Source organism: Hydra vulgaris, chromosome 07, assembly GCF_038396675.1.
Source record: "Hydra vulgaris chromosome 07, alternate assembly HydraT2T_AEP".
NCBI classification, from domain to species: Eukaryota; Metazoa; Cnidaria; class Hydrozoa; order Anthoathecata; family Hydridae; genus Hydra; species Hydra vulgaris.
This window is the reverse complement of record NC_088926.1, coordinates 14,826,825-14,854,730: the sequence shown is the minus strand read 5'-3', so window position 1 is coordinate 14,854,730 and position 27,906 is coordinate 14,826,825. Positions and strand designations below refer to the sequence as shown.

General features: G+C 28.5%; 1 protein-coding gene and 1 long non-coding RNA gene across 2 annotated transcripts; one reads left to right on the top strand and one right to left on the bottom strand.

Moving 5' to 3' along the window:
• Nucleotides 1-1,293: 1,293 nt before the first annotated feature.
• LOC136082309 (uncharacterized) lies at nucleotides 1,294-5,085 on the bottom strand. The gene is made up of 3 exons (XR_010639582.1): nucleotides 4,667-5,085; nucleotides 2,616-3,271; nucleotides 1,294-2,524 (listed from the first exon to the last, which is right to left on the bottom strand). It is a non-coding gene; the product is annotated as an uncharacterized LOC136082309 (long non-coding RNA).
• Nucleotides 5,086-5,695: 610 nt separating this feature from the next.
• LOC105843285 (uncharacterized) lies at nucleotides 5,696-27,222 on the top strand. The gene is made up of 3 exons (XM_065801154.1): nucleotides 5,696-5,719; nucleotides 20,492-21,151; nucleotides 25,745-27,222. Exons 2-3 carry the CDS (start codon nucleotides 20,914-20,916, stop codon nucleotides 27,079-27,081), a joined length of 1,575 nt encoding a protein of 524 aa, XP_065657226.1. The 5' UTR covers nucleotides 5,696-5,719; nucleotides 20,492-20,913; the 3' UTR covers nucleotides 27,082-27,222.
• The last annotated feature ends 684 nt before the right edge of the window (nucleotides 27,223-27,906 follow it).

Below are 27,906 nucleotides of genomic sequence, written 5' to 3'. Positions count from 1 at the left end.
AAGTGAAATTAAAAAAACCTGGAACATATTGAAAGAAATAATAGGTAAAAACCATACAAAATCAAATAATTTACCCAATAAAATTATCGTTAACGAAACTGAATATATCGACAAAATTTCTATCGCTGAAAACTTCAATAGTTTTTTTTGCAAGCATAGGCCCTAACATGGCTTCAAAAATTCAATGCCCTGATATCTCCTTCGAAACCTATATCACAAACCAACATTTCTATTTAAATATTTTCTCTGGACTAAACCATGAAGAACTAGAAATTGCAAAAAACTCGCTTAAGACAAATAAGGCCCCTGGGACGACGATATTTGTAGCTATATAGTTGTAAATGTGTTTCCGGTGAACAATTATCTATGAAATATTTAAATCTTCAATTATTACAGGATCTGTACCGATAAATTAAAAATAGCTAAGGTAATACCAATATTAAAAACCGGAGATTCTTTTACACTAAATAACTACAGACCTATCTTAGTTCTTCCTGTATTTTCAAAACTTTTGGAGAGAGTAATACAATAAGCTGTATAAAATATCTAACAAATAACAAAATCCTAAATAAAAAATAGTTTGGAGTCTTTGTTGATTTATCTAAGGCGTTTGAAACAGTAGATCACGCTATCTTAATTAGGAAAATTGAAAAATATGGGATAAAAGGTGTTGCACTGAACTGTTCAAATTTTTTTAACTAGACAGAAAACAATGCGTTATTGCTCATGAAAAGAAATTTTGAAAATTACTCAAAATAAAATGCGGTGCCCCCCAAGGTTCCATTCTTGCACCTTTTTTGTTTTTAATATACATAAACGATCTTCCTAAAGCCTCAAGTAAATTGGATGTCATAATGTTCGCAGACGACAGCAATTTTTTTTATGCATCTTCATCAATTACAGAACTTTATGAAACTACAAATACTGAACTTGAAAAAATAAACAGTTGGTTAAAATCTAACAAATTATCGCTAAACACAGAAAAAACCAAATACATTCTTTTTCATTCTAATCTTAAAAAAATACCTCCCAATTTACCTTCGCTAAATATAGATACTAAAGAAATAGAGAGAACCCATGCAACTAAATTTCTAAGGATACTTATTGATGAGAACATCTCATGGAAATCACATACAGATGTATTAAATACCAAAATATCAAAAAACATTAGTATCCTCTACAAAGCTAGTTTTATACTGTCTCCTGAAAATTTAAAGTTCTTATACTTCTCATTCATACAAAGCTACGACATATACGCTAATGTTGCATGGGCGAGTACTCATAAATCCAAACTAACCAAATTAAATGTATATTCAATAAATATATTCCAAAATTTGTTATTTATGCTCAAATATAAACATTGAATTGTTCCTTCTTACTTTTCAAAGAATTTCTTCCAAAATAGCAAAATAGATACCACACCAGAGGAACGGGAAACTTCAACGTACCTTTTAAAAAAACTTATCTCTCGCGCTTTTCCATTTCGTACCGTAGTCTTTGTCTATATAACAAATTAATATCCAAAAATATTCAACTGGAAAAATCGAATAACTTAAATACTCTGAAAACGTTATTAAAAGATCTCATTTTAAACACTAACAGCTTTATGAATTTTTATTAACCCCAAAGCATTTAAAACTATGCATAAAACTAACTTTCGTGTCCGATGTCAGAACCGAATTTAAATAGAATAGAATGAGACGATCAAATTTTTTATTGATCGAAGCTATTTAGAATCGAATTTGAACTTTGTTAGGATAGAATCATTTACAGTCAAATTTTTTAGGATCGATTTTTTTAAATTATATTATTAAAACTTCTTTCAGTCAAATAATATAGAACCACCATCTAGAACCGAATCTTCTAGAATCGAATCAGTTAAACAAATAAAAAATTTAATGTATGCAATAGTATTTTAAATAGTACATTAAATAAACACATTTATAAAATCTGATGTTGGTCCTCTGCATACTGGACAGTGATTAATAGAACTACTTTAAGTAGCTTCAGCACATCGCTGGCATAGGCAAAGATGGCGGCAAGGAAAAACAACAACTTGAAGATTGTTCACGAGACAAACTTTGCAAACATTTTCAATTGGTCTTTCCACCACAGCAGCTTGTCCATTTGATTGAGATTCTTCATCAACAGTTTATTCCAAAAAAAAAGTGTAAATATAAAACGTCTAACTAGTAGATGTTCTCCACCAGTCAAAAACAACAACAACAAACCGCTAACATGAATACAATGCAGTAAATACTTTTTGTTTATTGTTATAAATTGTAACGAATTATCTAACCTGTTCAATGAATTCTTGAACTTCCTGATCACTTGGCATTTTCATATCGTTGCAGAGGAATGATGCAGCTTCAAGAAATTTGGTTGCAGTCCATTCACCACTTGCAAGCTTTTCTTCGTACCCACGAAGGCGTTCATGCTGCCTTTGACGATCCTGACGCAGATCTCTTCTATGTTGGGAACCATTTCGGATCTGGAGCATCTCAACTTCCATTGGATAGACGACCTATTTAAAATTGATATTTTAAAGATAGTTTTAAGGATAGGATCTCAACTGCTGCATCAAAACACTAAAGTGCTATTATATAAAGACTTACATTTTGTTCGTCCAAGAAACGCCAAAACCCAGGGTGTGCTGCCATTGAACGATTTATCTTAGAGTGTAAGGATTCAGACACGTTGTTAGTACGATGACGCCATGAACAGAAAACATCTCAGGAGATTTTTGGAACATCCAATACCTTTCGTAATACTGAACAAACTTTTCATTTTTTCTTTAACAGCAATGTCACTGTGATGATTAGCTTCAGCTTTTAGTTTGTCAACTTCAGGCCTTACTAAATTGGGTGGTAGCAAGCTCATGGAAATAAACTTACGACACCATTTTCTGATGATTGGATCATTATTCCTTGTGTATTCCACCTGCAGACCAATGGCTTTAATCTTTTTGAGAATTGCCTGGGCATAATGAAATCTGCAACCGGTTACTCTTATGTTTGGAAAAACAGCTTTGGCAGAGTTTTCGATGGCAGTTTCATAGTCAGCCATCACAGCCTGTGGCACTAAAGTTGAAGAAAGTTCGCGAAGCTTTTTAAAACACGTAGGTAGAGACCTTCTTTTCGTTCATTCATTAAGACATGCAGAACAGGCACGATCATTGTTCCTAACTCCAGTGAAATATTGAACAGCTGACCACCATGGAAGATGGCAGGAACCACACGAAATGTAGCATCAACAAACAGGATAGTGGTTTCTGAAAAAGAGAAATTATTAACATTTAAAAATAGCTGACGCAAAAATGACGGTAAGCGGCGGTTTTAAGCACAGGCAAAGCAGGCATTTGCCGGTGGCCTCGCGCTCAGGTGGCCTCGCATTTTTTTTTCTTAGTACAAGTAATATAAAAAAAATTTCTTAGTACAATAAATATAATCAACGAAACTCATTTATTAAAATTCAATATAATGTATGCGTACAGTATTTTTATAAACAGTATTTTTATAAAATATTGAACTTTATTTTCAACCTACATATACATCTATTATTATGTATGTAGCAATTTTTTTTGCGTTATACATAATGCCTGGCAACCATATGAAAGAGTATGCGGTTTCTAGTCTCATATACATTGACAATGACTGTGACAAATATATCTTTGCCCATATACACCTGCACGTCTCAAAGGCTTTTTCTGTTTTTCCATCCTCCTAACTGAATGACTTTTTGTTTGTTTGTTTATTTATTTTATATAATATTGTCTTTACATTTTTACTGTTGCACAAGACATATGAAGAATATACAGCAAGACATATGAAAATTTCACAAGACACGTGAATATGAAGGAACTGATACACCTCTAAATGGAAAGTCTAAATATAAAGTAGATTTTTTTAATGCAATAATTGATGTTGCATTAGTAAGCTTAAATGAAAGATTCAAAATGCTTGATTCATACAACAAATATTAGGTTTTTTAACCCGTACCGAAAAAATGCGAAGTTTAGATGCAAATGAATTGTTGAATGATTGTAAAAATTTAGAAATATCACTGAGAAATCCTAGTACAGAAGAATCGGACGTGAACCATGAAGAGTTATACTCGGAAATAAATACATTTTTAAGAATGGAAGCTTCAGCGGAATCGAAAGATGCACTGGAAATTTTGAAGTATATTACGGCAAATTCTTTAATCGAAATTTTTCCAAATTTATTTATTGCCCTACGAATTTTACTAACTTCCCCTATTTCAGTGGCAAGCGCAGAGAAGTCATTTTCCAAATTAAAACTCATAAAAAACTATTTACGTTCCACTATGGGTCAAGACCGCTTATCTGCATTAGCTTTAATTTCCATTGAAAATAAAATAAGTCGGTCCTTGGACTGTTCTGATTTAATTGATGAGTTTGCGTCTTTAAAAGTCAGAAAGGTTAAGTTTTAAGTCAATGTAATCGATCCTCCTAAAATCTGCGAAAAAAATAAATGGTATCGCATTTTGAGTAGTCTTATTAGTGCATCTTCATCCAAAATAAAAAAAATACTTAATGTACATTTAAAACCTATGTGCGCTTTTTGCTTCGTTACGTTCTAATAAATATCCAAAACACAATAGAACACAAGAATTTAAAACTCAACTAATATAATAGAAAACTTGCCTATGGCCTCGCATATGGTAAATCCGCCACTGATGACGGTGCTTACACTTGAGATACACAAAACCATTGTTTATTTTTGATGTAGCCAAAGTCCCCTGCAACATACACAAATCTTTTCCGTTTGTCCCCTTCAATTTTTCTGTATTCCATTTTGCTATTTTAAATTTAAACATATTTTCACATGCATTCGTTGGATTTTACAATGCTTACATAACACTTTGCAACAAAAAAAATATATTATTTTCGAAAATAATAAAAACCATTTTTTGAAGGATCATGTACACTTTAACCTTTAACACAAAAACCAGTTTGAAAAATTATGCCGTCTTTGAACTGCATCAAAAATGCATTAAAATTACGGTTGTAAAAAACTTCGATTGTAAAAAAACTCGACGCTAAATTAATCGGCTGTGAAAAGTAATTAAGTTTTAAAATTACAAATTCGATTATAAAAAAATCGATTGTACAAATTCGATGCTAAATTATTCGGTTGCGAAAAAAATTAGGTTTTTTTAAAGTTTTTTTAGTTACATTAAACTTTTAGTGATATTCAATAATCTCATTTTATGTTCAATAAATTTGATTCCAGAAATTAGTTAAATCTTTTTCGAATCTAAGCAGTTTTTACACAATTCGGTTCTAGAACATTTTCACAAATTCGATTCTGGCATTTAACGCCCTTTGTTCCGAAACCAATGTAAACTCTAATAACTCTAATAACTCTAAATAACTCAAAAACAACAGCAATAACAAAAATACAAAAACAAATAATAGGCTTATTTATCAACACTTAAAACACTATATACTACCTATTTAGCAAATCGTGTACCTACTTATATTTATGTGAATTAAAATAAAATTAAAAAAAATGAAAAACTTCTATTTGTCTGCATTCTTTGTTTTTTGCATTTTGGATTTTTATTTTCATTCTGCCGAAAACTGATAACATTTTTTTTTTAATATAAACTTATTTCAAATTGAAGTATCCAAAAATATTAGTAACGCGTAGCGGTTTCTTGACGACAAGACGGCAAGTTTTCCGCGTTCTTTGAAGTAATTTCTTATACTTAACAGTATTATTTTATATATTTTTTGTACAACGTATCTTTGTGATTTTTTTTTTAGATTTTACTTACTCTGTAAAGATTCTATTATATATTACGAATTTGTAAAGATTAAAGAACAAAAAAATAAAAAAAATATACGGCTCTATGGCGTATTGAAAAACGCCGCCCTGAAAAAAGTGAAACTAACCGCCCTACAGCTAAACCACGCTTTTAGAATGTTAAATAATAATAGTTAATCTTATATATATATATATATATATATATATATATATATATATATATATATATATATATATATATATATATATATATATATATATATATATATATATATATGTATATATATATATATATATATATATATGTATATTATATACATATATATATATATATATATATATATATATATATATATATATATATATATATATATATACATATATATATATATATATATATATATATGTATATATATATATATATGTATGTATATATATGTATACATACATATATATATATATATATATATATATATATATATATATATATATATATATATATATATATATATATATATATGTATATATATATATATTATATGTATATAATATATTCATAATGTATATGTATACATTATATATATTCATAATGTATATATATACATATATATATATATATATATATATATATATATATATATTAAATATATGTATTATATATATATATATATATTATATACATTATGTATATATTATATACATATAATATATATATATATATATATATATATATATATATATATATATATATATATATATATATATATATATATATATATATATATATATATATATATGTATGTATAATTAGTATATACTAATAATAATAGTATTATCATTATTTTCAAATAATATTAGTATTTTTTTATATTGTTAGCTTTGGCATTACTATTGTTATTATGTCATATTTGTTATGTATTATTAGAATTATAGGTGTTTACTTAATATTAGTTATTTTACTATTTGTAAATATCCGTGAATGTAAGATCTTTATTCAGTAACATAATTTAATATATATATATATATATATATATATATATATATATATATATATATATATATATATATATATATATATATATATACACATACATACACATACATACATACATACATACATACATACATACATACATATATACATACATACATACATATATATATATATATATATATATATATATATATATATATATATATATATATATATATATATATATATATGTATATATATATATTATTATATGTGTAATATATTACATGTATATATTACAGTATACTCTGTTTTATGTAGAACAGCACAGCTCCAAAACTTATTAAACTTAATAATGTATGTATATATAAATATATATATATATATATATATATATATATATATATATATATATATATATATATATATATATATATATATATATATATATATATTTATATATACATTGGGAAAAAGATTTTTAAAACAGGTATATCATCTAGTTAATATAGCAGAAAGTTTTTTTTTTTATCTTGCGAGTTACACAAGTCCTTTTGTACTGTTCTGCATTATCTCTAATTATACTGTGTCCTGATAAAAAAACCTACATTTAAATACGGAATTAAAATCAACATGATTTTTCATTTTTGCAAAAGAAAATAATTTTAATAATGATAAGCTGATTCCCGATTGATAGTTCACACTAACTGCAAGGGTGAGTAGAGAAAGCTCTAAAAATAATTATTAAAATTAGCATGCTTTAAGTCAAATGCTAAAAAATACTTTTCTGCCCCTATCTCTACTGATCTATCACCTGCTTGATGTTGTGGTGGTTCTCTTTAACATTTTGAAAAATAGCTATAATATCGAGTTTCTTGACTCCTCCGCCCTTGAACTTGTCATGCTTTAAACCTTTTTTGTATTTCTAGTATTTTAACCTGTCCTCAATCTAGAATACTTAAACAAACCTTTAAAAATCCTCTTACTTCTATCCCAATCTTTACCATATGATCTGGGAATATATTTATTTCTCTCTTTTCTACAAATTCATTTTTAGGATCCAAGAAAAAAATATGTGTTTGTTAAAACACAAAAGTCTAATATTTTCACTTATATGTGCAATAAATACTTTATTTTATCATGAGTTTTTTCAAGGTTATTACATATTTTAAAATTTCAAAATAAGTCTCAAAGTGTTCACAATAGACAGAACTTTTATATTTTCATCTTAGAGCTTTTATATTTTCTTTTATATTTCATATTTGACAGGTAATATGTTAAATAATAAAAGCTCACTTTTGCAGTAAACTAAATGCTTTGTTTGCTATGAAGCTCTGCAACGTCAAAAAAAAGACCTAAAGCTCTGTTTTCCACCAAAACCTATTTTTTTTCTTAGGTTGGGTTCAAAAAACACCTTTCCTTTCCAGCTCCTGAGAACACTACGCAGTGGGCTAAACAGCTTTTTTCACGGACACTGATTAATAACTTTTGAAAAGGTTGATTAAAGACTTTGGAAAAGTTTTTATGTGTAAATTTTGGAAAAACTAAAAAATAATTTTGCTGCAGGATATTTAGGTCATTTTAAAAAATCAAAATATTGAAAATTTCATAAAATTTGCTTTTTTTTTATTGGTTATAACAAAAATACGTATAAATGTTTATAAATATGTATGTATGTTTTGTAATACAAAGATAACCAAGGTACATCAATAAGAAAAACAATTAAAATTATCAAAAAAAATATTAAAATACATAATTTATTCATATGATAATATTTTTATATATAATATATTTATATATAATAATATTTTAAATTAAGTCTCATCTTCAGATGAAATGTTATTTAGTGAATGACTGGGGTTGATATTTGACCGGGGCCTGGTTTGATAAAATATAACCGGAGCCGGGGCCAGGTTTGTGGTCGTTTGTTCATACAATATATAAGGCACTCTCTTCAAGTTTTCTTACTTCTATCGCTACCATTTTCTCCTGAAGCTTCTACCTCTCTACATGCTGATACATAAATCACTTTAATCTTCTCTAACAAATGTTGTCTGATAAGACCCTTTTTTGTAATCTGCCTAAGACTATGCCTCTTTTTCTTGTCGTGTTAGAGTCACACCACACATTCATCTGATCATCTTCTATTTTGGCAAATACTACACCATATCAATACTAAAGTTTATATAAATATGTAAGGATCTAAATGTTTGCCAGTGACAATGTTATTGTTTGCCAGCATCTAAATATATAGCAAAAATATATGTTTATACCCATAATATGTATGCATAAAGTGCATTTTAGAAGCTTCTATTCTTTCTCTTGAATATTAAATCAAGCCTCATTCTACTCTGCATTTTTTACAATCTTGAGCAGTTGCTTTGTTAAACAGTAACCATTTTTTTCATCTTTTTTGGAAGAACATCTCTCTTATAAACAAATGTCCTTTTATTATTCCAAGAAGCCAATGTAAAAAGGTCATGTCTAATGTTAAGCTCTGTTATTCTAAGTTTACTAAATCTTGTTTCTTATCTCAGATGTTAGGATCTAGGGGTTTTTGATAAGTCTTCGTTAGTCCTTCAGTGTCATTAACTAAAGTAAGTTCAACATTTAATCTCTAATCCACGGGTCTGGCTTTTTACTTCTCCCCATTATAAGGCAGAGTTTTTTAAGAAAAAATCTTACTCTAATTCAACTCTTGAATCTAATGGTAACACTCTTCCTGCCAGCTAAACAGATTAACCCACTGTTAAACATTAAAATCACTATGGCTTCTAATGGTTAGGTTAATTCTCAACACTTCTATAGTTTGTGTTCCAGACAAGATTTCCATCATAGTCTTAGAAAAGTATTCTCCAGAATTCTCTTCAATTTTTGCTAAACTTTTAAAAAGTGCTAAATAAGTGGTTCCAATTTTTCAAAACTATAGAAAATATTTTGACCTCTCCAACTATCCTACGAATAGCCTTCACTCTGTTATTAGTTTTTTTATATAAAGTTTTTGAAAATAATAAATTATTTTTTTCTAACTGCTGAATTAAAGTTATTCTTGAAGGCCTACTCTCCACTTTATTTCAAGTAACTTTAAGGGTACCACAAAGTTCTATCTTTGCTCCTGTAATGTTTCTTATCTACAATAAAAATCTTCATGAAAATTTTACATCTAAAGTATCTCTATTAGCTAAGGACTCAATTTTATACTCGTGTCTCAACAAAAAATCTTCACTTTTTGATTCCTTAGAACAAACGCTGGTTTTCGCTGGTTATCTGATGCAAGCCTAAGGCTTGTAGTGGCTTGTGGATTTACAGAAGAGAGATCTATAGCTCGTATCTGTTCCTTCATGCTACAAAAGCTTTTATTAATTCAGTTTTTTGTCCTTGCACATCAAAGCCTTTTAACTCTTCCCCATCTTCGTGTTTTCATTTTTAATACATCCTGCAACTTTTAAAGTCTTCAGTTAACTATTAAGTCATAACTTAATAGTGGTTGCTTGCAATCTTGTTGAAAGTAAATTAGAGTTTAAAAATATATAAATATATGCCAGTATGTAATAAATAGTAAATGTAAATATAAAATTAGAATACAAAAAGTATCATAAATTTTTTTTTAGCCCTTGCTATCAACTCCTGCTAAATCTTATAATATTGCCAGGGCTGGGGCAGGGTTTGCAAAAAGTCTCATTTTTAGCCAGGGCCGGGGCCCCGGTCACTTACTATTGTTATTAGCAACATTTTGTTTATGTTTATTTATCAGAACGTCCTTTTTCATACCAAAATTTGCAGAATGGTTTTGTATCTCTTGTCAAAAATTACTTGATAAGATGATATCCACATTCAGTTAATAATGTCTGTTATTTGACAATTTAGGAGTCATTTATTGAGAGTCTAGTATTTATCAATCGTAATATTTTGTTATTACCTGGTTTCCTTACCAGCCCTGAATTATATGCCAGCATAACCCATTTTTTTATGTTAATTTTTCTTCAGATGCAGATCCTTGCCAGCTATTCTGAACTAATGTTTTTTGTGCAAATGTCAATTTATTGGAGCCAAGTGCCTTAGCAATTATCAGTATACAACCTGTTATATTTGTAGAAATAGTTTTTGGTTGTGTATTTTCCTCAGCAATAAAAATTTCAAATAAGTCAAGTTCATTAAACTTTATTATTATAAAACTAAAGATATAAATATTTTTGTTGATTGATTATCTAATAACTTTTTAAACAAAATTATTTAAATTTAAAATAATATAATTCAAAATATAAAAAGGTTTACGTGAAAAGTAAAAATATTATATTACTATATTATATTACTATTATATTAATATAAAATATTATATTACTATATACACCACAAAGCACTCAGTTTTGATTTTAACTTTTGCAATTTGTTCATTTTAAAACAGATTTCAATGCTGCAATATTTTTTTTGTTAATGGTTGTACTAACTTATATTAAATTTGGTAAAAAAAAGGTTCAAAAACAAAGGGGGGGGGGCGGGTTTGAAGGTGTTGGTCAAAAATTGGTGTTAATCCTTTTTTTAATTTCTAGATATACACTTTTACTGAACACATCTTCCCCTTATAAAAATATGTACAAAATAATGTAAAACTATTTGCATAAGTATTTTTTAATATATTTTACAAAAATTTTAACTAAAGGGAAGGGTCATTCTTTTTTTTTTCTTCAAAAGTGCTAAGTTGGCTCAATTTAGTTAAAAAGCATCTTATTCCTCTTTGTTATAGGAGTTTAAAAATATATGGGTTTGCTAGTGCCCACTTAGCACTTTTTGAGATTATTTTTTCTGATAAAAAAATTAGTTAAAAAACCCTAAAATTTTGCTAAATTTTAGGGTTTCATTAGGTTTCATTAGTTTCATTAGTTTCATTAGGTATTACATGTAAAAAAAAATGTGTGCAACCTATGAAGTTAATGTTCATATTTCCTTAAACTGCAGTCTAAGATTGTTTTTTTACATACAATTATCACATATATAAGCACTACTCATATAGTGCAAGGATTATCTTTTTCTGGATATTTCCTGAATTCCGGATATTTTTTTCAGCTTTTATTTTTTCCGGATATCTAAAACATTTTCTATACATTCAAGTTTATACATTCAAGTTCTATTCATTCAAGTTTTTTTTTTAAGCTTTTTCACTTAGTAATATATTGAGAAATAAAAAAAAAATTGAAAAAAACATTTGAAAAAAATCAGCTAAAAACAAAGTTAAAAGGAAAATAAGGGAAAAAATATTTTGGATATTTTACTCAAACAATTTTTCCGGATTTTTCAAATATGACATGGATGATCTATGATAGTGACATTTTTTCTTTACAATGCCAAAAATGACTTTTATTTATCATATATACTTATTACTTATTTTTGCAACGAATTTATGTTATTCAAACTAGTATGTTTGAACAGTGCTGTCTCAAGATTATGTTTGCAAACTAATATATTGCAGGAATGTGGTTAAATGTGTCCAACTGTACACAGTCATCTCTAGCATACAGATATGGGTTGAGGATGTGGCAGAACTGTTTTAGTGACCTTACTGGCCTTCCTTTTTTTTCTATTTTTGACTGATCCTTGGAAGATCAGTCAAAAATGGAAAAAAAGTCTGGGTAGTTTCCTTTTCAACATCACAAACTGCGCATTCAAGTTGACTGCTTATAATAATGAAAATTTGCACAGTAGAAAAATCATATGCTGCTGGAAGAGCTACTGGTTCTTTTATATCTTTTTCAAAGATCCAGAGTTTTTCTGTGATGGGAACAGATACCAGTATGATAATGTTTATTAGCCAACTCCAAATTTGAGATGAAATAATTATGAATCTCAAACTTGGATGAAATAATTTTGAATCTCAAAAAAAAAATTTTTTGTCAACAAACAATGCTCATTTTATTTCAATTATCTTTATGGTGGTGCATGAGTACGCATCCTTAAAGTACTAATAGCCGGAAATCTCTGGCTTGACGGATTATTTGCTTAATCTTCGTTAAAATGTTTATTATAAACTTTTTATTTACTTTTTGAATATGTAATAATTCCAATTATTTCATATTCAAAAAGTTTTTCAATATGGAATTATTTCAAGACTATTATATATTTTATTACATATTTTATTGGTGATGCAATTATTGTTAAATTAGAGCTGGATGAACTCTTTAATCTTTAATGCCCTCTAATATCTAATTAAATTTTTTTCATGATTTAATACAATATTTATTGCACATATAAGGATAATACTGGGCTTGAAGTGTTATTATGAAAATATTTTTTCTGATATATATGTAAGTATAAACTTTATCATAGATTGGCTTTGAAAATAATGATTGCTTGCATGGATTCATTAATTGCCAGATTTATCACTATGTATTCCTGAAATCACTAGTCTATTTTATACTACTGCTTTCAATATGCACTTTATATAATAATAGACTGTTACTGTTTGTTTAGCCATTAATGCTGTGGGAATCCATTTACCACCATATATGTTACTCCACAAAAATTGTCAATAGCAGATAGTAGCTAGTGAACCATCAATCATCCAAAAACAATAGTAGATTGGCACCCTCAATTCCTGGATCATTAAATGTTACTGTTTTTAATGTTATTGATAATCTGATCAATAACATTAAAAATGTTACTGGTCTTAATGTTGTTGGTAATCATAAATCTTATCTAGCTGTTGAGCGTATTTGTAAAATTCATGTTTTGACTATTCTACTTTATATGTCTCCATATATATATACAGCTCAACAAAAGAAACATAATGAAGTCGTTCCTTTAGTCACTACATTTTACAGCAACCTGAATTGCCAACCTATATTAACTAAAACCAAACTTCTACTCAGTTTATCCACCAGTGAAAGAATACAAAAAATATTTTCTAACATAAATCCTGTAATAGCTTACAAACAACCACCAAATTTACTGAGACAACTTACTTCTGCTAAATTTAATTCCACAACATCTAATAACAAAAAGATAGGAATTTTTAAATGTAATGATAGTCGTTGCAAAATTTGTTTATTTTACCTACAAGAGGTAAATAATTTCGTAACATCCAACGGTACTATTTGGAACATTAAAAGTCACATTACTTGTAGCAGCAAGAATGTCATTTATTATCTAAAATGTTTGTCTTGTAATGGTCAATCAATGTATACTGGAAAAACAAATAATTTGAGAAATCGCACTAATGGTCATATTTCAAGTTGCAGAACTGGCCATTCAAGAGACAGGTTTGACAATCATGTATATGATTGCCAACGTATAAATAAAAAAATAATGGAACCATTTTTCCAGCTTTTTGTATTTCTGGAACTTAAAAGTAATAAAAATTTATTATCTTATGAAAGTCATTTGCATAAACAAAAGCATGATACTTTTAACTAACACTTCCTGTTTTAAAAAATATTAGACAATGGTAACTAATAGCAACAATACATTAATTGATTAAAAAATACTTTTGTAACAAAAAATAAATGAATTTGTACATAACAGCACTTAAACTAACACTACTGATGAAACATTGAAAGGCCTCTAGTGTTAAATATATTTTGTACTAATTTCTTACAAACCTTTAAAGAAATATATAAAAAAATTTTTTTTGAAGTTGAGATTTTGTTTGACATACATTTTTCATTGTATTGGTTAAAATTATATTAATAGTTATATATATATATATATATATATATATATATATATATATATATATATATATATATATATATATATATATATATATATATGTATATATATATTGTATATATATACAGTACTGTTCAAATTATTACGATAATTGACCAAAAACTTGTTTTTTACACTAAAAACTGGTTTTTATTCCTTGTATTCAATATATAAGCCCAAATTTAGCAAACATACATGTACTGCATACAATTTACTCATTGTGCATATGTTTCCAGTGTTTGGTTGCACCACCCTTGGCTTTTATAAGTGTTGCAATTCTATTCGACATACTTGCATAGTATTTGGAAATTAACTGTGTGATATCTGGATTGTGATACCATACATGATTAATGTGTTCGATTAGGTCACGTTTGTTAGTGGTGGTGACCTCATTTACTCTTGGGTTGGATTCATATCAGGACTACTTTCTGGCCAGGGCAACACTTCCATACTGATGTCAAAAAAGTAATCTTTGATAATGTTTGCTGTATGGCAGGGTGCCCCATCTTGCATGTAAATGCAGTTCTCATCAGGAAACCTGTCCTCTAGTTGAGGAATCAGACAAGTTCTGATCACTTTCTTGTACTGTTTCACATTCATTATGCCATCTACAATGTATAGATGTCCAGGTCCTTTAAAAGATATCACGCTCCAAACCATGGCTTTAGTCAGATGTTTGACCTTCTGCGCCAGACACTGTGGAAGAAACTCTTCTCCTGGTCTTCTTCTTACATAGTGGCAATCCTTGTCTAATATTTCCAGTATTGATTCATCCAAAAAACATACCTTAAACACACACATATGCAGTGAATTACACAGACTACTATTATAGGCTTACAACTGTTACAATTATTCTCATTCTAACATTTAAATTTCTATTTAAGTTAAATTTCATTTAATTTGTTTGTCACTAATCATATTTAAAAATTATTTTGCTGGACAGTATGGAAGTACATTTTGACAACTCACCATTTTCCAGTCCTCCACTGTCCACGTGGCAAATTGTTTGGCCCATAATAATCTTTTCTTCATCATTGCAGCGGTCAATTTCAGTTTCTTTCTTGGTTGGTATGCCCTCAAACCAGCTTCAATTAATCTTCTTCGCACTATGTTGCTACTCATCTGAGCACCTAAAGTGTTCATTTCAACCATTAATCTGCGTGATGTCATCTTGCGGTTAGATTTAGAGAGTCTCGCCAAAGCTCAATCATCTTGTCGCGATGATATTCGCTTTCTGCCGCATTTTCCTTTACGTTTTGGAGTACCAGTTGAGCCATGCTGCATGTTCTTTTTTATGCTTGACACGATGTTCTGAGTCACCCTTCATTTTAAAGCTATCTGACATTGAGTAAGCTCTGTATTCTCCAAGAGAACTTTAATCTGACCCCTTTTAAGGGGAGATAAATCTTTTTTTTTCACCATTGCTACTAAAGTAAATAAATAAAACAATTAAACACTGAAGACTATTTTGATTTTGTGCATGAAGTTGATGGTCTGGTTTCAAGACCTCAAATCAAATCATTTCTGGTAGCCTAACTTCTTGCAAAATAATCCCTGCCTAATGCAAATAATTGAATATTTATAACTAAGAACATTACTAACATATTTTAAAAATTTTTAAAGTACAAATCTAATATGCAGGCACTAAAATCTCACAGTAATGCCCCAGGTATGATATTAATCATAATACTTATTTACTAAAATGCATTTTAAGAACAAAAAGTACAAGTAAAGTTTAATCTAAAAAATTTTCTTAATTATCGTAATAATTTGAACAGTACTGTGTATATATATATAAATATATATATATATATATATATATATATATATATATGTATTTTATGCGGTAGTGGTGTAGTGGTAAAGCGCTCGCTTTATAAGCCAGAGGTTCCGAGTTCGATCCCCACCACGTCCCTGGTAGTACCGCGCTCAACTTGTTTCTCCGCGCAGCGGCCTTGTTTGTCAAGGTTCGTGTTTCGGAGTTTTAAAGTTGAGAGAGGGTTATAACCACTATTAAGTAGCCTCCTTATCTGTAGTGGCCTTTTCGGCCTTGGGGAGGTGAATAACAAAAAAAAATATATATATATATATATTAGAGAAGTGACAAAACCAGTAAATGCTGGATACCCGGTGGTAAATATTGGGTACCTGGCACCAAGTCCATTAAAAAAGAAAAAAAAAAAAATTTAAACAAATAAAAAATAATTTAGACTACACTTTTTTGCTGTATTTCATTTTAATTTCTTTTATGATTTTTTGTTTGTGACAAATAAAAAACATTATCAACATTCGAAATAATTAAAAAGTAGACAATCAAATAATTTTTCCAACAATAATCTGAAAAAAACTCAAAATTCAATTGATTGAAAACTTCATTTGAACAGAATTTAGATTTTTAAAAACAGCTAACAAATAATTAAAACCCTTTAAAACTATGCAATATTTCTTTGTTTTTAGCAGCTGTGGCACAGTGGTAGATTGCTTGCCTCATAAACAAGAGGGAATGCGTCTCCTCTAGTTTCTGAGGGGGCACGCCTCTCCCCTACTTTTTTTTTTTAAAAGAAATTGTTGATTTTTATAGGAAATTAATGAATTTTTTTCGAAATGAGGTAGTGTGCCAAAACCATTGATTTCTCGCCCGACTTCCCAAACTTCATGGGAAAAAAATTCAGTTGAAAATCATCTCTGTTAGTTAAAAGGTCATTGGTTTAAACGTTTACTTATTGCAAATGATCATTTAGCAAAAACCTTATTTAAAAATGACCTATGCAAAGTATTAAACTTTCATTCATTTTTCGTAATTAAAATTGTGAAAAATTTTAAACTTTTAAAACTTTCTCTTGATTGATCTTGAAAAATGTTTTTCTCTTGCATTTTAAGTAATAAAAAGAAGCAATTAGGTGTTTTTTTCCCTTTTTTTTTCTTTTTCTTTCTTTTGTATTCTCATATTATTTCTATTTACTTTATGGGTTTTATATATGTATAAATCAATTTCTGTTTTGCAATATTATCTGCTATCAACGTTTTGCAATATAATATAGCAAAAATACTTAATTTTTTTTTTGCAATATAATATAGTAAAAATACTTAATTAAATAAAAAAAACTTTATTTAAGTGAGACACGTCTAGATTTAGTACATATGAATTATCAACTTCTGAAATTATCAAAAAGTTTATTGGTTGTTGCGCTATTTTTTATCTGGTTAATAATATTTCTGCACAATTTAAAGTAACACTAAAACAAAATTTGTTTTATTATTTTTATTATTTATTAGTTACAGCACTTAAAGGTTATACCTGTTAAAAATATTTTTCAAGGTACCCGGTGCTGGGTACACAAACAAAATGGCTGATTCTGGGTACCTGTATATATATATATATATATATATATATATATATATATATATATATATATATATATATATATATATATATATATATATATATATATATATTTGTGTGTATATCTTGTGTGTGATCACAGTTTGATCTCTTTAAAACTAATACCTCGTTCTTTTTCATCACCTGAATCCCCCTATTATCGTACCTCTTACAACTACAGTAAAGCTGACTGGGATTCTTTCCGTGATTTTCTTCGTGATCGCCCTTGGGTAGAAATCTTTCGTCTTCCTGTCGACAAATGTGCTTCTTACATAACTTCGTGGATTCAGGCTGGCATGGAATCTTTTATTCCCTCTCGACGATTCCAGGTCAAGCCTCACTCTCCTCCATGGTTTTCTTCACACTGTGCTGCTGCGATTGCCAATCGAAACCGTTACTTCCATATTTATCAGTAAAACAATTCTCCAGAAAACAGACCTCTGTTTATTACTGCTAGAAACAATTGTAAAAAGGTTTTGTCTAACGCCAAAACCCGCTATTCTCAGTTCATGAAATCTTGTATCTCATCTCAAAAATTAGGCTCTCGTGACTTCTGGAGAATCTTTAATAATATCAATAACAAGGGCAAATCTGTAATTCCACCTCTCTTGTATGGTTTAGACTGTCACCTCACCTAAAGACAGCCGAATTGTTTGCTAAAAACTTTTCATCAATATCATCTCTTGATTCCACTAGTTGCGTTCTACCTGATATTGCCAACAAACAGGTTGATCCATTGCTTAACATTCATATCACTCCAGCATCTGTATCTAAAGTGATTTCCTGCCTAGACTCCTCTACAGCTTGTGGCCCGGACAACATACCTGTTATTGTCTTGCAGAAGTGTTCTCCGGAGCTGTCGTCTATACTCTCAAAACTATTCAACAAGTGCTTATCAGAGTCTTGCTTTCCAGCCTGCTGGAAAGCGGCATCTGTTATCCCTATCTTCAAAAATTCTGGAGAGCGATCTGATTCGTCTAACTACCGTCCCATAAGTCTTCTTCCTATCATAACCAAGGTTTTTGAATCTTTAATTAACAAACAATTTCTCATCTTGAATCTAATAACTTACTTTCTGACCATCAATATGGATTTCGATCTTCTCGTTCTACAGCTGATTTGCTAACAGTAATAACTGACAGGTTTTATCGTGCATTAGATAAAGGTGGAGAGGTTAAGGCCATCGCTCTTGATATTTCAAAAGCTTTTGATAAAGTTTGGCATGCTGGTCTTCTCCATAAGCTTTCTTCTTATGGTGTATCCGGCAACATCTTTAAGATCATTGAATCCTTTCTTTCCAATCGTAGCATAAAAGTTGTCCTCGATGGACAACACTCTTCTTCTTATTCTGTAACTTCAGGGGTTCCTCAAGGTTCTACCCTTGGCCCTATACTCTTTTTAATTTACATTAATGATCTTCCAGATATTGTCACATCTAAGGTGGCATTGTTTGCTGATGATACTACCATTTACTCTTGTCGTGATAAGAAACCAACACCTTCTGATTGCTTGGAGGGGGCATTTGAGCTTGAAAAGGATCTCACTTCTGCTACAGCATGGGGCTCACAGTGGCTGGTGAACTTTAGTTCAGATAAAATTCAATTTTTTTCAGCCAATCGTTATCGCAATAATTTAGATCTTCCTATATTTATGAACGGTGATGTACTGGATGAGTCATCTACTCTTCATCTTCTAGGATTAACTTTTACTTCCAATCTTTCTTGGAAACCATATATCAAATCAGTTGCAAAACTAGCATCTGCTAAGGTTGCATCTCTTTATCGAGCTCGACACTTTCTTACTTTGGATTCTATTCTCTATTTCTATAAATCTCAAATCCGGCCTTGTATGGAATACTGTTGCCATATCTGGGGCAGATCTTCTAATGATGTCCTTTCTCTTTTAGACAAGGTGCAAAAACGCATTGTAAACATTGTTGGACCTGCTCTTGCAGCCAACCTCCAACCATTATCACCTCCAACCATTATCACATCGTTGTAAATTTGCTTCTCTTTCTCTTTTCTACAAATACTATAACAGGCACTGCTCTAAAGAGCTAGCGTCTCTTGTGCCATCTACTATAATTCATTCTCGTGTTACTCGTCATTCAGTTAAGTGTCATCCTTTTTCTGTGACTGTTCCTAAGTGCACCAAAAACGCTTATTCGTCTAGTTTTTTTCCTCGAACATCAGCTCTTTGTAATTCGCTTCCTTCATCTTGCTTTCCTGATTCATATAATTTGCAATCTTTCAAGTCGTCCGTCAATCGTTATCTTGCTCTACAATCTTCATCTTTTCTCTTTCAGTAACTTTCAACTTTAATTAGTGGCTGCTTGCAGCCTTGTTGGAAGCGAAGATGTTTAAAAAAAAAAAAAAAATGGGTGTGTGTGTGTATATATATATATATATATATATATATATATATATATATATATATATATATATATATTTAGATACATATGTATATGTGTGTGTGTGTGTTGGTTTATAGCATGTGATTATTAGATGTTTATTGTGATTATTAGATGTTCTCATTCTGAATATGATTAGCATGTGATTATGATTCTAAATGTGATAGCATGTGACTATTAGATGTTCTCATTCTAATGTATACTAACTAATTATGATTTAACTTCATGTTTAGGTAATTTCTATCCAAATGCAATGATTCCAGAAGTCAAAGTATGCGGTAGTAGTGTAGCGATAGAGTTATTATGATACTTCTTAAACAAGAAGTTCTGAGTTTGAAGAATAAGTACCGCATTCAACTTGTTTCTCCATGCATTCACTTGTTTTGTAATAGTTTGAGTTTCAAGTTATAGAGTTGAGAGAGGGTTGTAACCAAAATTAAAATAGCCTCCTGGACTGTAGTGGCCTTCTTGGTTATGGGGAGGTGAATTACCAATTTAAAAAAACTGTATATTGTATACAATAGTAATATTGCGTACTATAATAATTTGATGTCATATTTTCTTATATAACTATGTTAGTTATGTAATATATTAATTGTTATTTACTTTAGTTTTAGTTCAATCAATAAAAGCATAATTAGTTGTGTTCTAGGTTATGTTATTCAAGGGAATTGTTATCTGCAAAAAAAGGCGAAAGAAATTTGGTTTTAGTTGTATATTGTTGCTTATTGCCTTTTTTATTTTGCTATCATGCATTTTACATATCCTCATGGTGTATTTTAATCAATTGGATGTTACTTTTAATAGCAGTGAAAAACTTTCAGATATTTTCTCGAACCAACTCAAAAAAGAAATTTTAGGTATTAATAAAGTGGATGATGTTGAATTTACAGGTAAGTTTTTTACTTTGTAAATGAGAGTTTGAACTAATAATAACTGGCTCTAAATCTACTTGCTAACAATGCAATTAATTGACAAAACTGTTATGCCAAAAAAAAGTTAGTACATTATGAAAATTATATTGTAAAAAATATTATAATATATTTTTATTCTATATTATAAAAAACTACAATTTTTTCAACTTATTTTAAGTTTTGTAATAGCTTAAGTCTTATTTAAAAAAAGAAATTTCAAAATGTATTATACTGACAATATTCATGATGATAGACAATTACCATACAAATGTTACACTAAATGTTTTTGATTTATTCTGTCTAAAAGTGTAAATATTTTTAGCTAAGGTTATAGTTTTTATAATTACAAGATAAGACTTTTCCAAAAAACATGTAAGAAGTTTACTTCATGTTAGTTTTTTTTTTAAAGTTTAGTTTTATCAAAGGAATAAAAAAAACATGCTGGAAAATTTTGTAAAAAATAAGGTTCTACCGCCTTCTCAACCCAACTCTTATTTAAAATTATTTTATTAATTTATGTCAGCTTGATCATTTCCTATTAAAAGTTACATAAAAATAAAAATAAAAATATTTATTACATAAAATTGTTTATGATATCTAGTTTAGTGACAACCCTTTTTAATTATTTAGATAAAATCTAAAAAATTATATTTAAGAAATTGGTCTAAAAGCAACAAAATTGCATATAGCAGGTATGAAGGATGGCTCCAAAATCAATAGCAGAGAAATAACAAGAAAATTAAAGTTTCAGAGAATTGCATTAGAATTACTCTAAAAACATTAAAGATGACAGGTAGCACCCAATGTCATGCAGGATTTAGAAGGTCAAAAAAACTACAGAGTTCAAAAAAAGTTTTAATTTTTGTTGTTGTTGAATGTGTTGGTAAGTTATTGTGGACCAACTCATTCAACAAAAACTGTGAAAAATACCTTTTAAAAACAATCAGAAATATTTTACTTAAGAAAATCAATGGTGTTGATGCTGCTGTTGGAAAACCCATGCTGATGCCCAGAGGTTAGCTCACAAAATTAAGCTTGTATAAAGAGAAGTGGGTGATCTTTGGAAATGTATTTTTTAATGATGAAAGTAATTTTAAAGTAATGAATAGTTACAATAAAAAAAAAAAAGTTATAAGTTTATATTTTTTTATTAAATATTAAGTATTATATATTAAATATTATATTTTAAGTATATAAGCCCGAAAAGTTATCTTAGTGTTTGTATTTTTTATCCCATTCTAAATCAATCCAATTCATTTTCCTTCCAATTATTTTATTCTATTTTATCCAATTATTCTATTTGAGCCTACACAAAGAATTATTCACAATCTGAATAAAATCTATAAAATCTATAAATAGCCTAAAGTAAGAACTAGATATCATTTAGAGGAAAGTTCAATTGAATTACAATTGATTTAACTAGGTTGTTGCAAAAATGAAAATTGTAACAATCTAGTTAAATCGATGCAAAAAAGTAAAAAAAAAACATTTAAATACTAGTTTAGAGGTTTCTTTTTTTTTTTTTGTATCAGTACTATTGTAGAATATAATTGCAACAATCAAATTTTGATTATTGTGGTGATCTATTCTGGGGTAAGTAGTTTTTTCTTTTTACTTCCCATACAGACTATTTATTTCAAGTTTTTATACAATAAATTTTAACGACAGCAAGTGGCAATGAGAACTAATTCTGATATATGAAGAATCAAAAACTTCTTAAAAAGAAATAAATGCAAAATATTATTGTAAAATTTGTGAGGAATAACAATTTGAGCTATTTTTCCAGAATTTGGAAAGCAAATTCTGTTATAAATTAAAAAAAAATCTTTGTGAATGGTAATGCATTTGTCTAAAAAGCTTACTGTTTAATGATTTTAAAGTATTTTTTCAAGGTTTTAAGTAATATATTTTTCTAATGCATACTAACTCAAAATACTTTATAATAACTAGTTAAGTACTAAAGGTCTTACTTATTTTCCATATCTTGTAGTAAGCAGAATGTTGTTTTTAGTTTGTTTATTTTCAATAATTTTTTAATAATTTTTCAATAATTAATGTTAAATCAATAGTCAAGTTTTAAAAATTAAGCATAAATTCCAGTTCAATAAAAGACATGCTACAATTCATAGTCAGGATATTAAAATATCAGAGTCTGTATATACCTGGGTATATACAGACCATAAACATAACATAGACATAGTTATTCAAACTTTTTTTGAACAATAACAGGTGATGCGGAAGTTATCGGACAAAATAAAAATGTCAATAACTTATTTATGAATAAAAAAACAAACTACCATTATATTTTTTTTGAATAAAGCATTTATCTTTTAATAAAAATGTATTATTTTTTATATGAAAAAACACCACCATCTGCAATTGATCTCAATTTTGCTCTGACGCCTTTCATATGCAACTGTAAAAAGTTTAAATCAATTTCTTGTAGTTTTAGTTTAATGCGATCAATCAAAACTTGCTCTATTGAAGCTTGCCAATCTCCCTCGTAAACCTTCTGTGCCAAATGTCCCCAAAAATTTTCAATTGGTCGTGCTTGAGGCACATTTGTAGGATTGGATTCTTTATCAACGTAATAGACATATTGGTCCATCCAATTTAGAGAATCTTTAGAATAATGAGAACTTGCTAAATCTGGCCAAAATGAATAGTTAAAGTCGCCATGATACTTGTGAATAAATGGAAGAAGTCGTTTTTCTAAACATTCATTAATATAGATTGATAAATTGATTGCTACAGCCTTGGAAGTGCGAAACAATGGCTTGGACATACCACGGTGAGATATGGCTATCCACATTAATAATTTTTTTGGAAATTTCTCTTTTCCTATAAAACGAACACTTTCTGGGCATGTCTTTTGTTGTTTGTGTAGTATCCAGAATTTCCAGGCATGTTGTCCCCTGCAAAACAAAAGTATTTTTTGTCATCGATGACTAGAAGCGATTTTGTGTTATAGAGTTGGTTAACTAGTTTCCTGCTTCTTTTCTTTGCCTTTATTTGTTGTTCTTTAGTGTATTTTGGAGTCTTTTCACGTTTTCTATATTTAATATTGATTTTTTTTAACTGATGACCAATTGTCGATTGATTTACACCGAATTTAATACCTATTTTTCTCTGACTGACCCCTTTTCGATTGTTGACAAGTCTCGTTAATTCGGCTTTCTTTTCTCTAGTCCAGAATGTCGGACGACCAGGGTGCTTTCTATCAGAAAACGATTGAACAGTTTCAAGTCTTTTTAGGTTATCATATATTGTACTTCGAGCAAATCCTTCCTTTTCGAAATGATTTACGATTTTATTTTTTTTCAAATATTAGGTTTATTTACAAAAAACATTTTTAGTCGCTTTCGAAAAGATTCTCGTTGAGCTGCATTTAACCTCATTTAAATAATTGTGTTTCAAATAATGAAGTTTATATTTTATAGAACATTTATGCCTACGCATAAAACCACAAAAAATAATTATTATGCTCAAATAATGAAATTAGGATATGTCCGATAACTTCCGCATCACCCGTTAAGTGTTTTAACTGTAATGTTGTCCTGGTTACAAAATATGCAATTTATGTTGAGCTGATGCTTATTTGTATAAACAAAAGGTATGTTACTAAAAATGTTAAAAAAATGTTAATTATGAATAAAAAGCTTTTGACAGGCTAGATTTAATTTTCTAAACTTTAGATTTCTGAAACAATTTAATATAGTTAAATCACAAACATTAAAATAATTGATGTTATGTTAATAAATAAGCAAATAAGTTTTTTTGTTAAAAAAACAAATAACATTTATTTAAAGTTCATGTTTTCTTTATGAAGAAAAAATTTTCTGACTAAATTTGAAACACTCATTTATTCAAAGGGTAATTAAAAACTTTCATTTCAAATTATCTATTACTTTTGTGCTTTGAGCAAGATTCAAAATAATTATCCATTGGTTATTCTTAAAATTCTAAATTTTTTTATTTTGTTTTTTAAAACTGTTTATTTTTACATTTTCATACTACATATTTGTAGAAACAAAAAATATGTTAACCATTTTAAAGATATCAATTTTTTTAGTGTTTCAAGGCAATAAAAATATGAAAAGTTAGGATATTTTTATGGTAAACAATTGTTGCCACAAAAAGTTATAATAATGTTATATAAAATATTATAATATAATGTTTATAAAAGTATATAAATTTTATTCAATACACCATAAAGTTATTTAAAATTAATCTTATGAGCATTAGAATTATTAAACTTTTAGTCAAATTTTTTTTAATGCTAAATAAATAAAAAAATAAATGTCCCTTGAAATGAATAGCAAAAGCCTCATAAAAGACAACAGACATGTAGAGTTAGCACACCATTGTTATGTACCATTTGGGAACAGACATATAAATTAGTTGGATTAAGTGTCTTAAAATGACTTAAAGTACTAAGGCCTAAAGTTAAGGCCTAAAGAGATATTAAATCAACTCCCCTAGCATCCCGCTCTGACCAGAGGTGTCATCAGAGTGGGTTGTGTTAAAAGAACATTTTAGCACTGTTTATGCATTTTTTAATATATTTTTTAGAAATAGTTGGTTCATATCGTTTTGTAGAACAGATTGGCGTATTCCTAGAAAAAGATAATAAATTTTTAGAAAGTTCTGAAAACTCAAATAGTAATGAAGATCCAACTATCATTTCTGCTAACAGATCAAGTACAATGATGACCTCCCAATATTTGTTTTTGCTAGGTCATTATGAACAACTTGGGAAAACAGCAATAAATTTTCTTCAGGCTGGTTTGCTTGCAACTCTTCTAAATAGAAATCTTGTGGAGCCATTTGTTAGGCATTCTCGTTTTTGCGGTCTAAGAAGTGGTTGGACAGGTGCAATGCGCAAAAAGAGTAGGGAGTTTCTTCCATTGGACAATTATTTTGAAATGGAATCTATTTATAATATTTTTTCAAGGTTATCTCTTAATGGCATAGTTAATTTAGAACATTATTTGTCACATTGTCCTTCTACAACAATGATTTATTTTTTTTATGCTGGAGGAAAAGATGAAACAAAAAGGTATTTAAATTTTTCAGAGGAAGAATATAGTATAATAGAATCAAAGTTAAAAGAAAATGGTGGCTTGACTAACTGCTCTTTTATTGAAGAAAAAATTTCAACTAGTTCAAGAATCAAAGGGTTGTTTATTAGTCAAGGTATTTGTATAGATGTTGAACTCATCAAAACTATTGCACGGTTGAAACAAATAATACAAATGAAAAAATGTGTTTCTATATTTTTATGGCGTGGAGTTGGTTATCAAAGAGCTCATTTTAATATCACACTTCCACAACCACATGAATTTTATTTGTCTCAAATTAAGTTTAGTAAACTTGTTTATAATGAAATAAATAACTTTATTAGAGAGAAATTCAAACATAATTCTTATCTTGGAATTCACATTCGTTCTGAAAGACTGTTACTGTGGTATAATATTGACAGATTTAAAGAATGTTTAGACAATCTTGAAAAAGTTGTTAATATACTCGTTGTGAAAAAAAAAATTAAGCATATATTTCTTTCAAGTGATATTGGCCCGCATGGATCTGATCAAATAATAACATTGAATTCTAGTGTAGTTGAAAAAGCTCGTTACTATTTTAACAAAAAGTTAGAGGCAATTAATGCAGTTTTATTTACTTCCAATCATTCAAGGGGTTTAATATATAATGATACTGGATTTATTGCATTAACCGAACTTGGTATTTTGTCTCAATCACATTATTTGGTCACTTTAGGCACCGGTACCTTCCAAGGTTGGATAGTAATGGCATATAAAAATTACAAAAAAATTTCAACAAGGTCATGGAGTTTAACACGAGTTTGCTCCACAGAATTAAAAAATATTAGAGACAGAAAAAAATCTTAGTGTCAAACTAAACACCAGCAAGAATATTACCTAGAAGTTCCATTTTGTCTTTAAAATTTAGTTAAAGTTTTGTTCCAAAAATGCTTATAAGGAATTGATTTATTTATTATTAAACAAAATTTAATATTTTTTCAATTTTAACTTATTGCATTTTATAGAAAATTAATTTTATAGAATTTATATTTAATATAAAATTTAGTTGAAATTAATTTTTCTTTTGTCGTTTTTATTCCAATTTGTGAAGGTTTAAGTTTTAGATTTTTTAAATTTACTTCTAATTTTAATGCACATAAGCTCATTATGTATTAATGTGCAAAAAATCATTGAAAGTAATTTATATTTAGAGGTTGGGCATTTTTTTAACTTTTTCATTGTTGTTCCTTATCTTGCTGTAAAAATATATTTTTTAGCTTATGTTATAAAAATGAATGTGTTTTATAAAATAAAAATGATTATTCAGATCATTTTAATTTTTTTATGTAATAGCACTTTGATTAAACTAAAAAGAATGCTTGGTTTATGCAAAGTAAACATAATATTTTTATTATGAAATATTTTCTTTGCATAAAAAACTTTATACTTAACAGGAGGTACTTCATTATAATATCTTCAACTGACCGTTGCTGAGTCAGAAATTCAGTTGTCATAATTGAGTTGTAGTTTTCAGGAATACAACTATCATTCTGAGTAATGTAATGTTTAGCTTCAGGGAAGTTTTCTGCAATATTTATAATATGCGCATTTGTGACGCAGTAGTTAGTGTACTTGCTTTATAAGCAAGGTATCAAGGGTTCAAAGCGAGCTCTGGGCATATTATCAGTAAAT

Bases quoted from the DNA above. Each gene is read 5' to 3' on its own strand.
- LOC105843285 (XM_065801154.1), top strand. From the start codon at position 20,914: ATGTTATTCAAGGGAATTGTTATCTGCAAAAAAAGGCGAAAGAAATTT. The intron at 21,152-25,744 runs GTAAGTTTTTTA...TATATTTTTTAG, and splicing joins GGATGATGTTGAATTTACAG to AAATAGTTGGTTCATATCGT.